Source organism: Lissotriton helveticus, chromosome 1_2 (genome assembly GCF_964261635.1).
Source record: "Lissotriton helveticus chromosome 1_2, aLisHel1.1, whole genome shotgun sequence".
In the NCBI taxonomy this organism is placed as follows: Eukaryota; Metazoa; Chordata; class Amphibia; order Caudata; family Salamandridae; genus Lissotriton; species Lissotriton helveticus.
The window spans coordinates 180,823,749-180,836,941 of record NC_136058.1 but is presented as its reverse complement, the minus strand read 5'-3'; the positions used below and the strand labels follow the sequence as shown (position 1 = coordinate 180,836,941).

The following is a 13,193-nucleotide window of genomic DNA, read 5'->3' as shown; positions in this document are numbered from 1 at the left end:
TTAGCAGATACTCCTCCAACTCGTTAATGTACAAGTTGAAGAGGAATGGAGCCAGTATACACCCCTGTCGAACACCTCGGTTTATTCTGGGTTGCTCCGCCCTAGGAGTTACGGAGGCTTGGGAACAGGAGGGTCCACACTTCGAACATACCAGGCGTGGAGAGGATCTGGAGGATTTTCTGGCCAAATTTAACCTCCTTGAATTCACAGCAGGAGAGGTGGTTCCTAGAGCATCAACGTTCAAGGGCTCCCCCATGGGTTCTGTCATTGACTATATTTTTGTGACCTCTGCCATTTTTAAATGTATTATTACCTATTGTACTGTGTTTTCGCCTTTTAGCGACCATAATCCTGTTTCCCTGTCCATCCGCTGGGGGGGTGCTTTGGGACCCATGCCAGGGCATTCTAAACAGGGCTTCACCCTTCGCACAACAGACCAAGGCAGGCGTTTGAAATGGGGGAATGTGGTGGCAGATGAGTTTTACACTAATATCGGTCAACAGATTGAAGAGCACATCAAAATCTGCCAAGACCCGACCGTGCCAGGTAATGACACCATGTCCGCCTTTCAATCAGTATGTCATGTAGTGGCTGAGAATCTTACGGTATCAAGGGGTAGGGGTGAACAAAAGCCGCATAAATGGTTTGATTCTGCTTGCACCAGGGCCCTTAGAGCCTTAAAAATGGCCCTTAAAGCACAACCTAGGGACAGGGTTTTGGTTTCAGTATTGAGAAAAGAGTATAGGGCCGCCACAAAGTCCAGAAGGGATAGCATCAAGCAGGAGGCATGGGACCAACTAAACGACATTAACATCTTGAGAGACAGCAGGCAATTCTGGGCTGTAGTAAATCACCCTTATTTTTCAGATTCTCCAAATCTAGATACCGATTGTGTAATACCCGATGAGAAGTGGCTGGCCCACTTCAGCTCTGTTTATGGTGAGTCTGGTGCCTGTTCGCTGCCACAAAACTGTGCAGGTTTTGTGGCCACACCTATACAATTTAACAGTGGGGGAAGTGGAAAAAGCAATCTGTGCCACAACAAAGAATAAAGCCCCCGGCCCAGACGGGGTACCAGCTGACTTTTATTTACACTCCCCCAAATTCTGGGCTGGTATCCTGGCTAATGTGTTCACAGCCGCAAACACCTCGCCCCCCCCAAATACATGGGCTACGTCCACCATCGTGCCAATATTTAAAAAGGGCAGAAGGGATGACCCAGGGTGCTACCGGCCCATTTCTCTCCTGGACTCTGCTATTAAGATCCTGGGCAGAGTCCTTTTAGTGAGATTAAGAGATAGCCTGGAGGATTGCGGTGGCCTGGCTGATATACAGTATGGCTTTAGGGAAAAAAGGGGCACGCTAGAACAGTGCTCAAACCTGCACCTTCTGATTTCTAAGTATACGGTGGCCAAGGAGGGGACCTTGTATTTAGCATTTATGGACCTCTCCTCGGCCTTCGACTTGGTCAACAGATCGAAACTTTGGGAAATCCTAACTAATATGGGAATTGACGCCGACTTGGTGTCTTTTATAGCTTCTATGCATCAGGATTTATTCGCTGCTGTAAGAGTATCCAAAGAGGGAAGATGCACGTCAAGTTTTAGATCTCTACGGGGCGTTAGGCAGGGATGCATATTGGCCCCCCTGTTGTTTACTATCTATATAAATGACCTAGGCAAGCAGGCAGCATGTGACGTACCGCGTGTAGGAGAAGCTAAGATCCCTGCTCTCCTATACGCGGACGATGCTGTACTCATTGCACGCACAGGGGTATGTCTCCAAAAATTGTTGGATGCTTTTGGGACTTTTATGGACCGGTTGGACCTGAGGGTTAATGCCTCCAAATCGCACACCATGGTTGTAGGGACACAAGGGAAAAGTGGCAAGAGAGGAACTAAAATCTTCTTTTGCAAAGGGGAGATTGTGTCGGGAGTTCCCGTGTTTCCATACCTGGGAGTGCTTTTTGATTGCAGGGGTACCTGGGGCCCACAGATACGTGCAAAAAGCCTAGCGGTTACAAGAACATCTAGGGCCATCTTAAGTTTTGCTAAAAGGCTGGGACATAGACCCATGAAGGCCATCATCCAGGTTTATAACAGCAAATCCCTTCCCGTGGCCTTGTATGGTGCCTCCTTATGGGGTTACGCACGACTAGAAGAAATCCAGGTAGCCGAAAATAGTTTTTTACGTTCAGTCCTGTCCCTCCCCCAATCCTCCCCGGTTTTCTCCATCCATACAGAACTTGGTTTGGATTACATCCAGGACAAACTGAGACTGGCCCCATTAATATACTGGCTTAAGACCTGGTTAAATCCTGAACTACTGTTAAATCACACGATCATGAGGGATGTGATGAGTTTAGAGTATAGTCACAAGATACCATGGATGGCGTATTTGCACAAATCTTTTAATGAACTAGGTCGTCCAGATTTATTCACCTCCCCTTCGTGTATCACAAAGCAGGATGTGAGTCTTATAAAAAAACAGTTTATGTCTAGGGCATACATGTTGCGAGAAGAAGTCGAATTGTCAAAACCATCTGTTCGAATGCATTATTTGTCACTCCAGTCACCTGCAATTGAACCCTATTTATGTTTTGTCACTAATCCGTTCCATAGATTTTTGTTAACAAAATTCAGATTTAATACTATTCATTTTTATTTGGGCCATTTTAATACCTGGATGAAACCTGAGTTAGCTCCCCCCTGCACTTGTGACAATTTTTCTGTTCAGGACAGTTTACATTTTGTTATGTTTTGCGATTTCTTCTCCGACCAAAGGAAAAAATACCTGCTACCAGTCTTAAGAGAAGCGGGCTTCTCCCAGGTGAGACCAGCCATGTTATATTTAAAATCACTGGGTAACATCCGTATCACTTTCGCCATGGCCAATTTTCTTGTGGCAGCAACCAGAGCCAGAAGGGGCATGAATTTGGAAATCTGATGTACATAATGTGTTTTTTAAATATTTTAACGTACTGATTTTCGTCTAATTAACTTGCTCATAAATGATATTGTTTAATTCCTTTTTAAATTGTAAATAATACTGTTTTTATGTACTTTGTATGATTTTAACAAATCGAATAAAGTTAATTTGACTGACTGACTGACCTCGGTTTATTCTAAATTCCTCCTTTACTTTCAGATCTTGAGTGTAACGGACATGGGCTCTTGTGTCGGTGTGTAGGTCAACCAGGAGATTAATTAAATTCTTTTCTACGCCCATCTTTAGCAGGGTGGTCCATAATTTTCCTCTATCCACACAATCAAAGGTGGACGATAAGTCCATAAAGGCCATATAGACAGTTCCTTGCTTGGCCAGGGTATATTTACTTAAAATCAAATATAGATTCAGACATTGTGTGATGGTCGAATGGCCAGGTCTGAAGCCATATTGAATAGGGGATAAGATATTTTTATCAGTTGCCCATGTGGTTAACCTATTCAAGATTATACCACCTACCACTTTGGCTACAGAATTGATTAAGGATATTGGCCTGTAGCATAACGGGCTGCTGCGATCGCCCTTTTTAAATACTGGGACTATGGTCGATAACCCCCACGCCCCTGGGCACCCCGAAATCACAGCTGCATTTACTACAGCAGTGAGAACTGGGGCCCAGGAGGAGATACTAGATTTGAAAAGGTCCGGTGGCAAGCCGTCCGGGCCAGGGGCCTTATTACTGGTTAATCCTTGGATGCCCCTTTCTACCTCACTTACTGAATAGCACAGAGAATTCTCAGTTGAAATTAAAAAAGCATTTTCTACACGTTGCTCGTTACTCTTAAAAATTGTACTAAAGTGAGTGACCCAGTCCTCCGCAGAGATGTTAGTGCCAAGAGCTATATCACTAGAATTATCAAACAAAGGTTTGTTGATAATTTGCCAGAATTTATTACTATTCCCCAGCACTGATTGGTCAAGGAGAGACTCCATGGTACTAACCTTAATTTCTTTTTTCCGGATAGCTAGTGATTTCTTATAAATCAAGCGCATATTTTTAATTTGACCATAATCTCTAGGTTTGATTTTTAACGCCATTTTCAGGTCTCTACTTGCCTTAGAGCAATTATGGTCAAACCATTTAGGAGTTTCTTCTTATGTTTCTTCCTCGAAGACCTGGAAACATGCCCCGACGTCGACTTCGAAGCCGACCTCGAACGAGACCTCGATTTCGATCTTGACTTCGAGCACCTCGACTTCAACCTCTTCCTGGCCTCCCTACCTTTCAATTTTGCAACAAGCAGTTTGGCCTCACGTTCTCGATGAGCCTTCGGGTTCCTCTTTAGACAGGATCGACAACTCTGGACGTCGTGATCCGAACTCAGGCACCAGATGCAGTCACTATGCAGATCCGTGATGTAAATCATCTTCCCGCATGCATCACAGGGCTTAAAACCGGTCTTCTTCGACGACATCTTTTGAAAAGACAGCTACACCAAAAAAGATACAGTAGAAATCCAACAGTAACAAAGTTACCACGAATCGCAAAAGAAGATTCCCAAAACCTTTAGAGTCGACGACACGGAAAAAAGGGAACTGATGTCATCACGCCGACATAGGCCTAATAAGGAGTCAGTGACGTCAGTCGGAGTCGCGCGCGATGGCGTGCTCCTATGACGTCGTTCACGCCGGCGTGCTGCAAAAGAATTTTTCGAATGACGACGACGCATTTTTTTTAAGAAGAAGCGCACCACCAGGAGTTCATACGGCGCTCTTTCAATGCCTTTGGTCGAAGACGCTGGCAGGAACCACCGTCCTAAGGGTCGTGATTTTCTCTGAGGCACCACAAACAGACAGTCTGCAGATCCGTGATTGACATGTGTCTATCACAAGTTCCGCAGGGTTTAAACCCAGAAGACATCGCTTGAAAAAGCATCCATGAAAGAGATGTGGTGCAAGCTGTACTGGTAAGGGCAATTATTTAGTTGGCAGGCATCACTCATGATATTTTCCGTCACCCAGCCTTGCAACAATAACTTTCTCTTTATCCATGCATGCATTCATTAGAATAGGGGAATAACCTGCACTTCTATGTGGAGGGCTAAGTAAAATATTGTTCGTAGAGGTTTAACTTTTTTTAATATCACTTGCCCGTTATGCAATCAGGTCAATGGAGTAAAAAACTGGCAGAACAATCAGAGTGTGATTTAGTGGTCAAATGCTAAATAACAGTAAGAAATAGTAATAATTTTTTGAAGGACTAAATAAAGTTTTCATTAATTCAGGCAATATCCTAATTCTAAAGCTGTGCATTTTTATAATGAGGAGCTAAAAAATTCTACTTACCACAAGAAGCTCTGTGAGCGTGTACTCTCTTAAACTTCTAGGCCCAGACTAAAAGAGAAAATAATTTTATTATTTGAATTTACTTAACCCTTTATTAAAATATTAATTGACTGGCATTTCTCGTGTCCCCATAAACCATTGATTCTCTCCAAAAATGCTCTTGGTACATATTGCTATTAAAAAAAGTCATCATCCTGTAAAAGGAGTAGCAGTAGTACAAAAGTTAAAGAAGTACAATACGTATTACCAACAGTGAGGGAAAAATCTGACTACATCAACCAATATTTGTTCAAAGATACAAATACACACAAAGGTTTTACTTACCTGAATGGAGCAACCCTTGTATGCTTTACCTTTTCAGTGCCTCCTTTTTCCACCAGAAGGGATGCTCTTTGTGCTATAGATAAATAGGGAAAGGCCCTTACACCCAATTCGTCATGATTAGGCAACCCTGTTTTAGGTTTACATCTTTAATAACTGATAAAACCCCACCTGAAACGGACACAGTCCTAATCGGTGTAAACATTTAAAAACTGAAGAACACCTGCACAACCACTAACTAAAATTCCATTCAAAGTAAGGAAAGTGAGAGCGAATGAATCATATTAATTTATTTATGAAGGGGACAACATATTGTAACTTTGTTATAAAATGTAGAAGCAAGAAACACTAGTCTAAGAATATTCTTCTTAATTTTGATGCTTTGAGCTGTAACTAAAATATTGTTTCATCTTTCTTTTGTTTCCTCCAGTTTAGTCTGGTTGGATTAAAGGTGCAGAGTTTAGAAAACATGTTTTAGGTATGATCTAATTATTTTATGCACTGTAGAGAGTCTGTATAGGAAAGTGCCTCTCTTGGACATGGTTAGCCCCCACTTTCTGCCTAGAAAATAATGTCATTTCAACTGGAAGTGCACAGGGTCCCTGCCAACCAGGTCCCCTGTGCCACATATCCTTCCCTAAACTGTACCCTTTGTTTCGACAATTGGCACCCCTTTACCTCACAAATAAGCCCCTAGTAAAAGGTACCCACCCCTGGTACCTGGGGCCTTGTAGTCAAAGAGTGCCCCTAAGGGCTTCAACGCAAGTTGTGCCACCCTAAGTGACCCCTTACCAAACACATGCACCCTGCCACTGCAGCCTGTGTTCCATGGTGCAGACAAAACTAAAGTCTTGACATGGCACACATCACTGCATGGAATATAGGTAAGACACCCATCAAGCAGGCCTATATCTCCTGTGAGGGCATATCTGCATGAGCAGAAATGCCCTTGCAATATTCCTGTCAATTCCTGGATATCAGGGAAGCCATAGTAAATATATGGGCTGCACACTCGTCATTACGAGTTCCCCAGCTCAATGATTGGCTTCACTAAAGTATGGGATGTTTAGCACCAAACGTCTCAGCATAATAAACCCTTACCGATTCCAGTGCCAGCTTTATTAAACATTGCACACAGAAGAGCCCTTAGAGGGCTCCCCTGAACTCTATCAATCCCTAATGTTGTCACGACTGGCCTAAGCCAGCCTGCTTCCACCAGACAGAGTTCTGGCCTTGTGGGGGGAGTGCCTGCATGCTCAGCACAACGCCTCTGATAGATTTAGGAAGAGCCATCCATGGCGGGGAGATTAAAAAGTCTTGCCACCTTTGTAATGAAACCCCAGACTCTCCTGTTAGAGGGAGCTGGCTCCTTCATGTCCTCACACCCTTTTTGGTGGAAGGACAGGCGGAAAAACATAGAAAGAATAGGAGGTGTGGGACTTATCCAATCAGGGCTAGGTCCATGTCCTTCTCCCACAGGAGGTGGGCAAGATAGAGGGTGTAGACACCCCAGAAAAAGGGGACCATTAGCCACTACCTGTCGTACGAGTTACTTATCTTCGGTAACGATGTATCTGGTAGAGGCATTGTCCAGCCGCAGATCCCCAGGCGTTAGACTGGATCCGGAATTGTTTTTGCAGCAGCACCTCTGCACGCCGTGGGATGTCGCCACATGACCCTGCCCTGACGTCGTCCACATACATGGCGTCAATGAGGTTATATAAGTCCCTCCCGGCGCGCTGACGTCCGTTTTCTTCGGAAAAACTTTTCTGCGGCACATCGCGGAGCCACCAACAAAAACTGTGAAAGTATGGGAACAGTGTGCGAAGGATGAAAAATCCGTGAAATAAAGAAGGAGGATGGTGCAAGACACCATCGTAAAAGACAGTATCAGACACTGTCTACATATAAGCGAAAAGCAAGAGTGGAACAAAGCTGTGAGAAGCATAGACTCTTCCAAGTGCGAGCAACAACGGAAGAATATCTCAACAGACAAAAATAGACTGTTATTACCATGTAGAACTGTGCCATCCAGCAAGGACATAGCACAGAAAGAACAACAATCCACTGCAGGAAGGTATGAAAAAACTGGCACTTCCCCTATAGTAATGGAGGTCTGAAACAGGGCTCAACAGATCCCCAAAGAAGACGACTATAGAGGAGACACGAGCCATAAGTCAATAGGGAAAGCGGGAGGGAGGGAAGGCAGCAGGAGAAGAGAAGGAAAAGAAGAATCTCCTGATGAAGGTGAATCAAAAGGCACCATCTTACAGGAAAGAAGTCCCTTGGAGGGAGTCAGCCGCATATGGCAATTCTCAAAGGGGCGTGATAATGTGAGCACCCGTGAAAGAAAACCAATGGCAACTGAAAAGAGGCAAGTGGAGAAACCCACTTGGCAAGGTCGTCGCAGAACGGGGAGGATGGGTGGGCGTTAAGGAATCTGCGGCTAGACAACGTCTCTACCAGATACATCGTTAACGAAGCTTAGTAACTCGTACATCTGATAGAGACATCCAGCTGCAGATTCCTTAACTTAAAATAGATACCACAGCCATACCCCAAGGGGGAGGTGGGTCTGCGACAGAACAGAAAGTGCCCGAAGCACTGAGCCAGCAACAGAATGACGGACTATGGGAAAAGCTGTGGCGGAACAGCCAGACAGCAATCCAAGTAGCTCGGAAGAGCAAAAGACGGGAAACAAGGCATCTCAAAAATGCCAGAAGCACAAGTTACTACTTGTGTAACGATATATCTGTAAGAGACATTAGTTAGTATTAGATTCCTTACCTTAGAATATCCCCAGGCGTCAGACTGGATCCGTAAATTTTTGCGTAGCAGTACCCTTGCGCGTCGGTAGGCGTTGTCTGCGGCTCAGCGTCCATCGTCGGCGCCGTGATGACGTCGTCGGAGTACTTAGACGCCGCCTCCGTGTGCTGACGTCAGTTCTTAGACACAGCTTTTCCGCGCCAGAAATGCAGAACCATGTTAAAAACCAACACTGGTGCCATTGAAACTAGGGCCCTGAAAGGGGGTAGCCCTATCCCTAGATATTGGTTCGCAGAACGGGGAGGATGGGTGGGTCGGTAAGGAATCTTATACTAACTAATGTCTCTTACAGATATATCGTTACACAAGTAGTAAGTTGTGCATCTGAAAGAGACACGTTAGTATTAGATTCCTTACCTTAGAATAGATACCCCAGCCATACCAACCCCGGTGGTGGGTCTGCGAACCAATAATCACACCAGAAAGTCCTGGAGGACGGAACGGCCAAAGAAGCCATCCCTTACGACTTGGCTGTCCAGGCAGTAGTGTCTTGCAAACGTGTGCAGCGATGTCCACGTAGCTGCCTGACAGATGTCTTGTAAGGGCACTCCCCTGCCCAGGGCAGTGGTAGTCGCCGTGGCTCGGGTGAAATGAGCCCGCAATCTAACAGGGGGCTCCTTCTTAGCCAAGGAGTAACATGCCTGGATGCACAAGATGATCCACCGGGAGATGGTCCTCTTGTGTACCGCTTTCCCCTTCTTAGCTCCCACGTAACCAACAAAGAGTTGGTCATCCACCCGGAACTGGCGTGTGCGATCCAAGTAGAATGAGAGCGCACGTTTTGGGTCCAGACGGTGGAGCCGCTCTTCCTCTTTAGAGGGATGCTGTGGCGGAAAGAAGGTTGGCAAGGTGATAGACTGCCCGATGTGGAAGGCCGTGACAACCTTGGGCAGGAAAGAAGGCTTAGTACGCAACACCACTTTGTCCGGATGGACAGAAAGGAAAGGTGGAGTACAAAAAAGGGCCTGGAGCTCACTCACTCTCCTGGCAGAGGTGATGGCAATCAGGAAAGCAGTCTTCAGAGTAAGAAGGCGAAGAGGACAGTTGTGAAGTGGCTCAAAGGGAGCGCACATCAGAAACGTAAGAACCATGTTCAAGTCCCACTGAGGCATCACAAACGGAACAGGAGGGAATGTGTGAGTGATGCCCTTTAGAAATCTATTTACAATAGGGGACTTGAACAAAGAAGGTTGATCAGGCAGCCTCAGAAAGGGCAGAAAGGTAGCCCTTGATAGTGCCCAGAGCAGAGCCCTGCTGGGCAAGAGAAAGAAGGAAGAGAAGAACCTCAGAAAGAGGGGCAGCAAGAGGATCCACAGCCTTTGCTGTGCACCATGCCACAAATCTGTTCCACCTGCAGGCGTATACCGACTTTATGGAGGGACGCCTGGCTGCCAGAATGACGTTACAGACGTCAGGAGGCAAGTCAAATGGCCTCAACTGTCGCCGCTCAATCTCCAAGCATGGAGGTGGAGACTGGACAGGTTCGGGTGGAGGACCGTCCCCTGCTGCTGCGACAGAAGGTCCTCCTGAAGAGGCAGACAAACCGGGGGATCAACTGACATACTGAGTAGCTCTGGATACCAGTACCTTTGAGCCCAGTCCGGAGCCACAAGGATGACTTGGGCCCGGTCACGCTTGATCTTCTTCAGCACTCTGGGCAGAAGTGGTATAGGCGGAAAGGCGTACAGTAGACCGCAACTCCACTCGCGACTAAAAGCGTCTCCGAGCGAGTGCCGCCTTGGAAATTCCAACGCGCAGAACTGATGACATTGCGCGTTCTCTTCGGTGGCGAATAGATCTAACCAAGGCTCTCCCCATTGCTGAAAGAGGCCTTGCGCCACGTCTGAGTGCAGATGCCATTTGTGATCCATCATGCACCGACGGCTGAGCTCGTCCACCCTGGCGTTCAGAGAACCTGCCAGGTGTTGAGCCACCAGGGTCACGCCCTGGCGTTCCAGCCACTGCCAGAGGTGCAGAGCCTCCCGGCAAAGGGTCCACGACCCCACCCTGCCTTGTTTGTTGCAGTACCACATGGCGGCGGTGTTGTCCGTGAACACCTGCACTACACTCTCCCGGACAAAGGGGAGGAATGCTTTCAGTGCTAGACGAATCGCCCGTAACTCCAACAGGTTGATGTGGAGCCGGGCCTCCGCCGGAGACCAGAGGCCTCTGATCTCCGCCTCTCCCATGTGGCCTCCCCAGCCCTGGAGGGACGCATCCGTCACAACTACGTGCTCCGGTTGGGGAAGGGAGAGGGATCTGCCGCTGACCCAATCGCGGTCCGTGAGCCACGACTGCAGCTGTCTCGCAGTGCCCTCTGAGATCAGGACGTGGTCGGACAGGTTGCCCTGATGCTGGGCCCACAAACTTCAGGTCCCACTGCAGAGCCCGCATCCGCCACCTGGCGTGATGCACCAGCAGGATGCAGGAGGCAATCAGCCCCAGAAGCCGCACCGTCAACCTGACCGAGACCCGGGATAACGGCTGAAAGATGGGAATCAGAGCCTGAATATCCCGGACCCGCTATTCGGGTGGATAAACCCGAAACCGCGCCGAGTCGAGAACCACTCCGATGAAAAGGAGCTTCTGAGAGGGGCACAGGTGTGACTTCGGCACATTGATGGAGAACCCCAGCCGGTGCAGGAGATCTGCCGTAATCTGGAGGTGGCTGACGACTGTCTGGGGCGAGCCCGCCTTCAACAACCAGTCGTCGAGGTAGGGAAAGACTGAAACCCCTAACCTGGGCAGATGAGCTGCGACCACCGCAATCACCTTTGTGAACACCCGTGGGGCGCTGGTAAGGCCGAAGGGGAGCACGGTATACTGAAAGTGCTTGTGGCAAACCGTGAACCGCAGGAAGCGCCGGTGGGCCGGCAGGACGGGGATGTGGAAATAAGCGTCCTGCAAGTCCAACGCTACCATCCAGTCTCCTGGGTCCTGGGCAGCTAGGACCTGAGCCAGTGTCAGCATCTTGAACTTCTCCTTCCGGAGGAAACTGTTGACGTTCCTTAGGTCCCAGATAGGGCGTAGGCCCCCTTTGCCCTTCTTGGGTACCAGAAAGTAGTGGGAGTAGCAACCACACCCTACTTCTGGCCCAGGAACGCGCTCGATGGCCCCCTTGGCCAAGAGGCCCGTAACTTCCTCCTGCAGAAGTCGCAAATGATCCCCCGATACACGGTGGTTCTGCGGTGGCATGGCTGGAGGAGTCGCCTCGAAGGGGAGGGAGTAGCCCCTTCGGACGATTTGCAGCACCCACCTGTCCGAAGTGACAGTGCGCCAGTGGAGGTGGTGATGGCGAACCCATCCCTCCACTGGCGTCACATGGGCCTGAAAGCACGGACTAGGAGGGTTTGGAGGCGGATACTGCGGGGGAAGGTGTGGACTGACCTCGCCGTTGTCCCCGACCGCCAGGATGGCGGTTCCCATGGCCGCCACCGCGATGGGTATTACCCTGCGGAGCGTGGCTGGCAGCACGTGTGGGTACACCCCTTCCGTGGCCACGAAAGGAGTGAAAGGCAGTCTGACCGCCACCGTCGTTGCCATCGCTCTACCTAGTGAGTCGGTGGTATCCAGCCCACATCGTATAGAATATTTGGCTGCATCCCGGCCCACCACAAGGGCTTGGCCGAGTTTGGCCCGTACCTCCAACGGACACTCTGGCAGCATTTCCGCAACCGTATCCCACAGAGAGTGGGTGTAGCTGCCGTACTGCTCGTACCTCTTGGATTCCCTGTCAGGCGGCGCCGACGGGAATGCGGTCTGGGAAATGGAGGCCTGGATGACCAGGCTCTCGGGGGTAGGGTGGGTGGACAGGAAACATGGGTCGCCCGGGGCTGGGCGGTGGCGTCTGGCCACGTTCCTATCTACGGGCGAACCCGTAGCGGGCTTGGACCAAGTGCCCAGAAGAACGTCGGTCAAGGCCTCATGAAAGGGCAGCAGAGGCTCGGCCGAGCTTGACTGCGGTTTAAGGACCTCAGTGAGGAGATTAGTCCTCACGGCCGCGACGGGGAGCTCAAGGCCCAAGGCCTTGGCAGCCCTCATCAACACCACACTGTAGGTTGCCCCCTCCTCCGAAGCCACGGTAGGAGGGGAGACAAAACCAGTTTCTGGAGAGGTGTCCAGGCCACTGGCCTCCCCAAGGTCTCCTGTCCAGTCCTCATGAGACTGACACTCTCGGGTCAGAGGGTCCTCAGACCCCTTCCAATCCCCTTCATCACCCATCTCCGGATACTCAGGGTTCTCAATCAATGAGGCCTGTTCATAGAAGTGAAACTCCCCAAACGACGTCTGGAGCGGCGCCCATCGGGGCCGTCCCGACGTCGGAACAGGAACGGAGGAGGCATCGGGGATGGCGCCGCCCGAGGACGGCGCCGGAGGCGACACCTGATGGTCCGACGCCGGGGAGGTCGTAAGGTCCACCGGCGACGATCCAGATCCCGAAGAAGGTCTAGCGGGGTCCCGCGGCGCCGGGCCCGAAGGCGCCGGCGGCGCCGGGGCTGCTGAACCCTGTGGCGCCGGGCCCGAAGGCACCAGCGGCGTCGGGATTGTGGGGCCCTGCGGCGCCGGGCCCGAAGGCGTCGGCGGCGTCGGGGCGGAAGCACCTGACGGCGTCGGGGCCGAAGCCCCCGACCCGCTAGAGGCCCCAGACGGGTCCGCTAGGCCCGAAGGCGGCGCGGAGCCCGTCGGAGGAGTTTCCTCATGGCCATGAGGAAGCGTTCAATCTCCTCCCGCGTCGCATCTTGCCCAGGGGCCGG

At 49.7% G+C, this 13,193-nt stretch overlaps 1 protein-coding gene across 1 annotated transcript in view; it reads right to left on the bottom strand.

Moving 5' to 3' along the window:
• NRDC (nardilysin convertase) overlaps positions 1-13,193 on the bottom strand; it is a 2,150,332-nt gene that overhangs the window by 208,090 nt on the left and 1,929,049 nt on the right. The window contains exon 26 of the mRNA XM_078670713.1: positions 5,293-5,340. Coding sequence (XP_078526839.1) covers positions 5,293-5,340 — 48 coding nt within the window. The remainder of the gene's footprint in view (positions 1-5,292; positions 5,341-13,193) is intronic.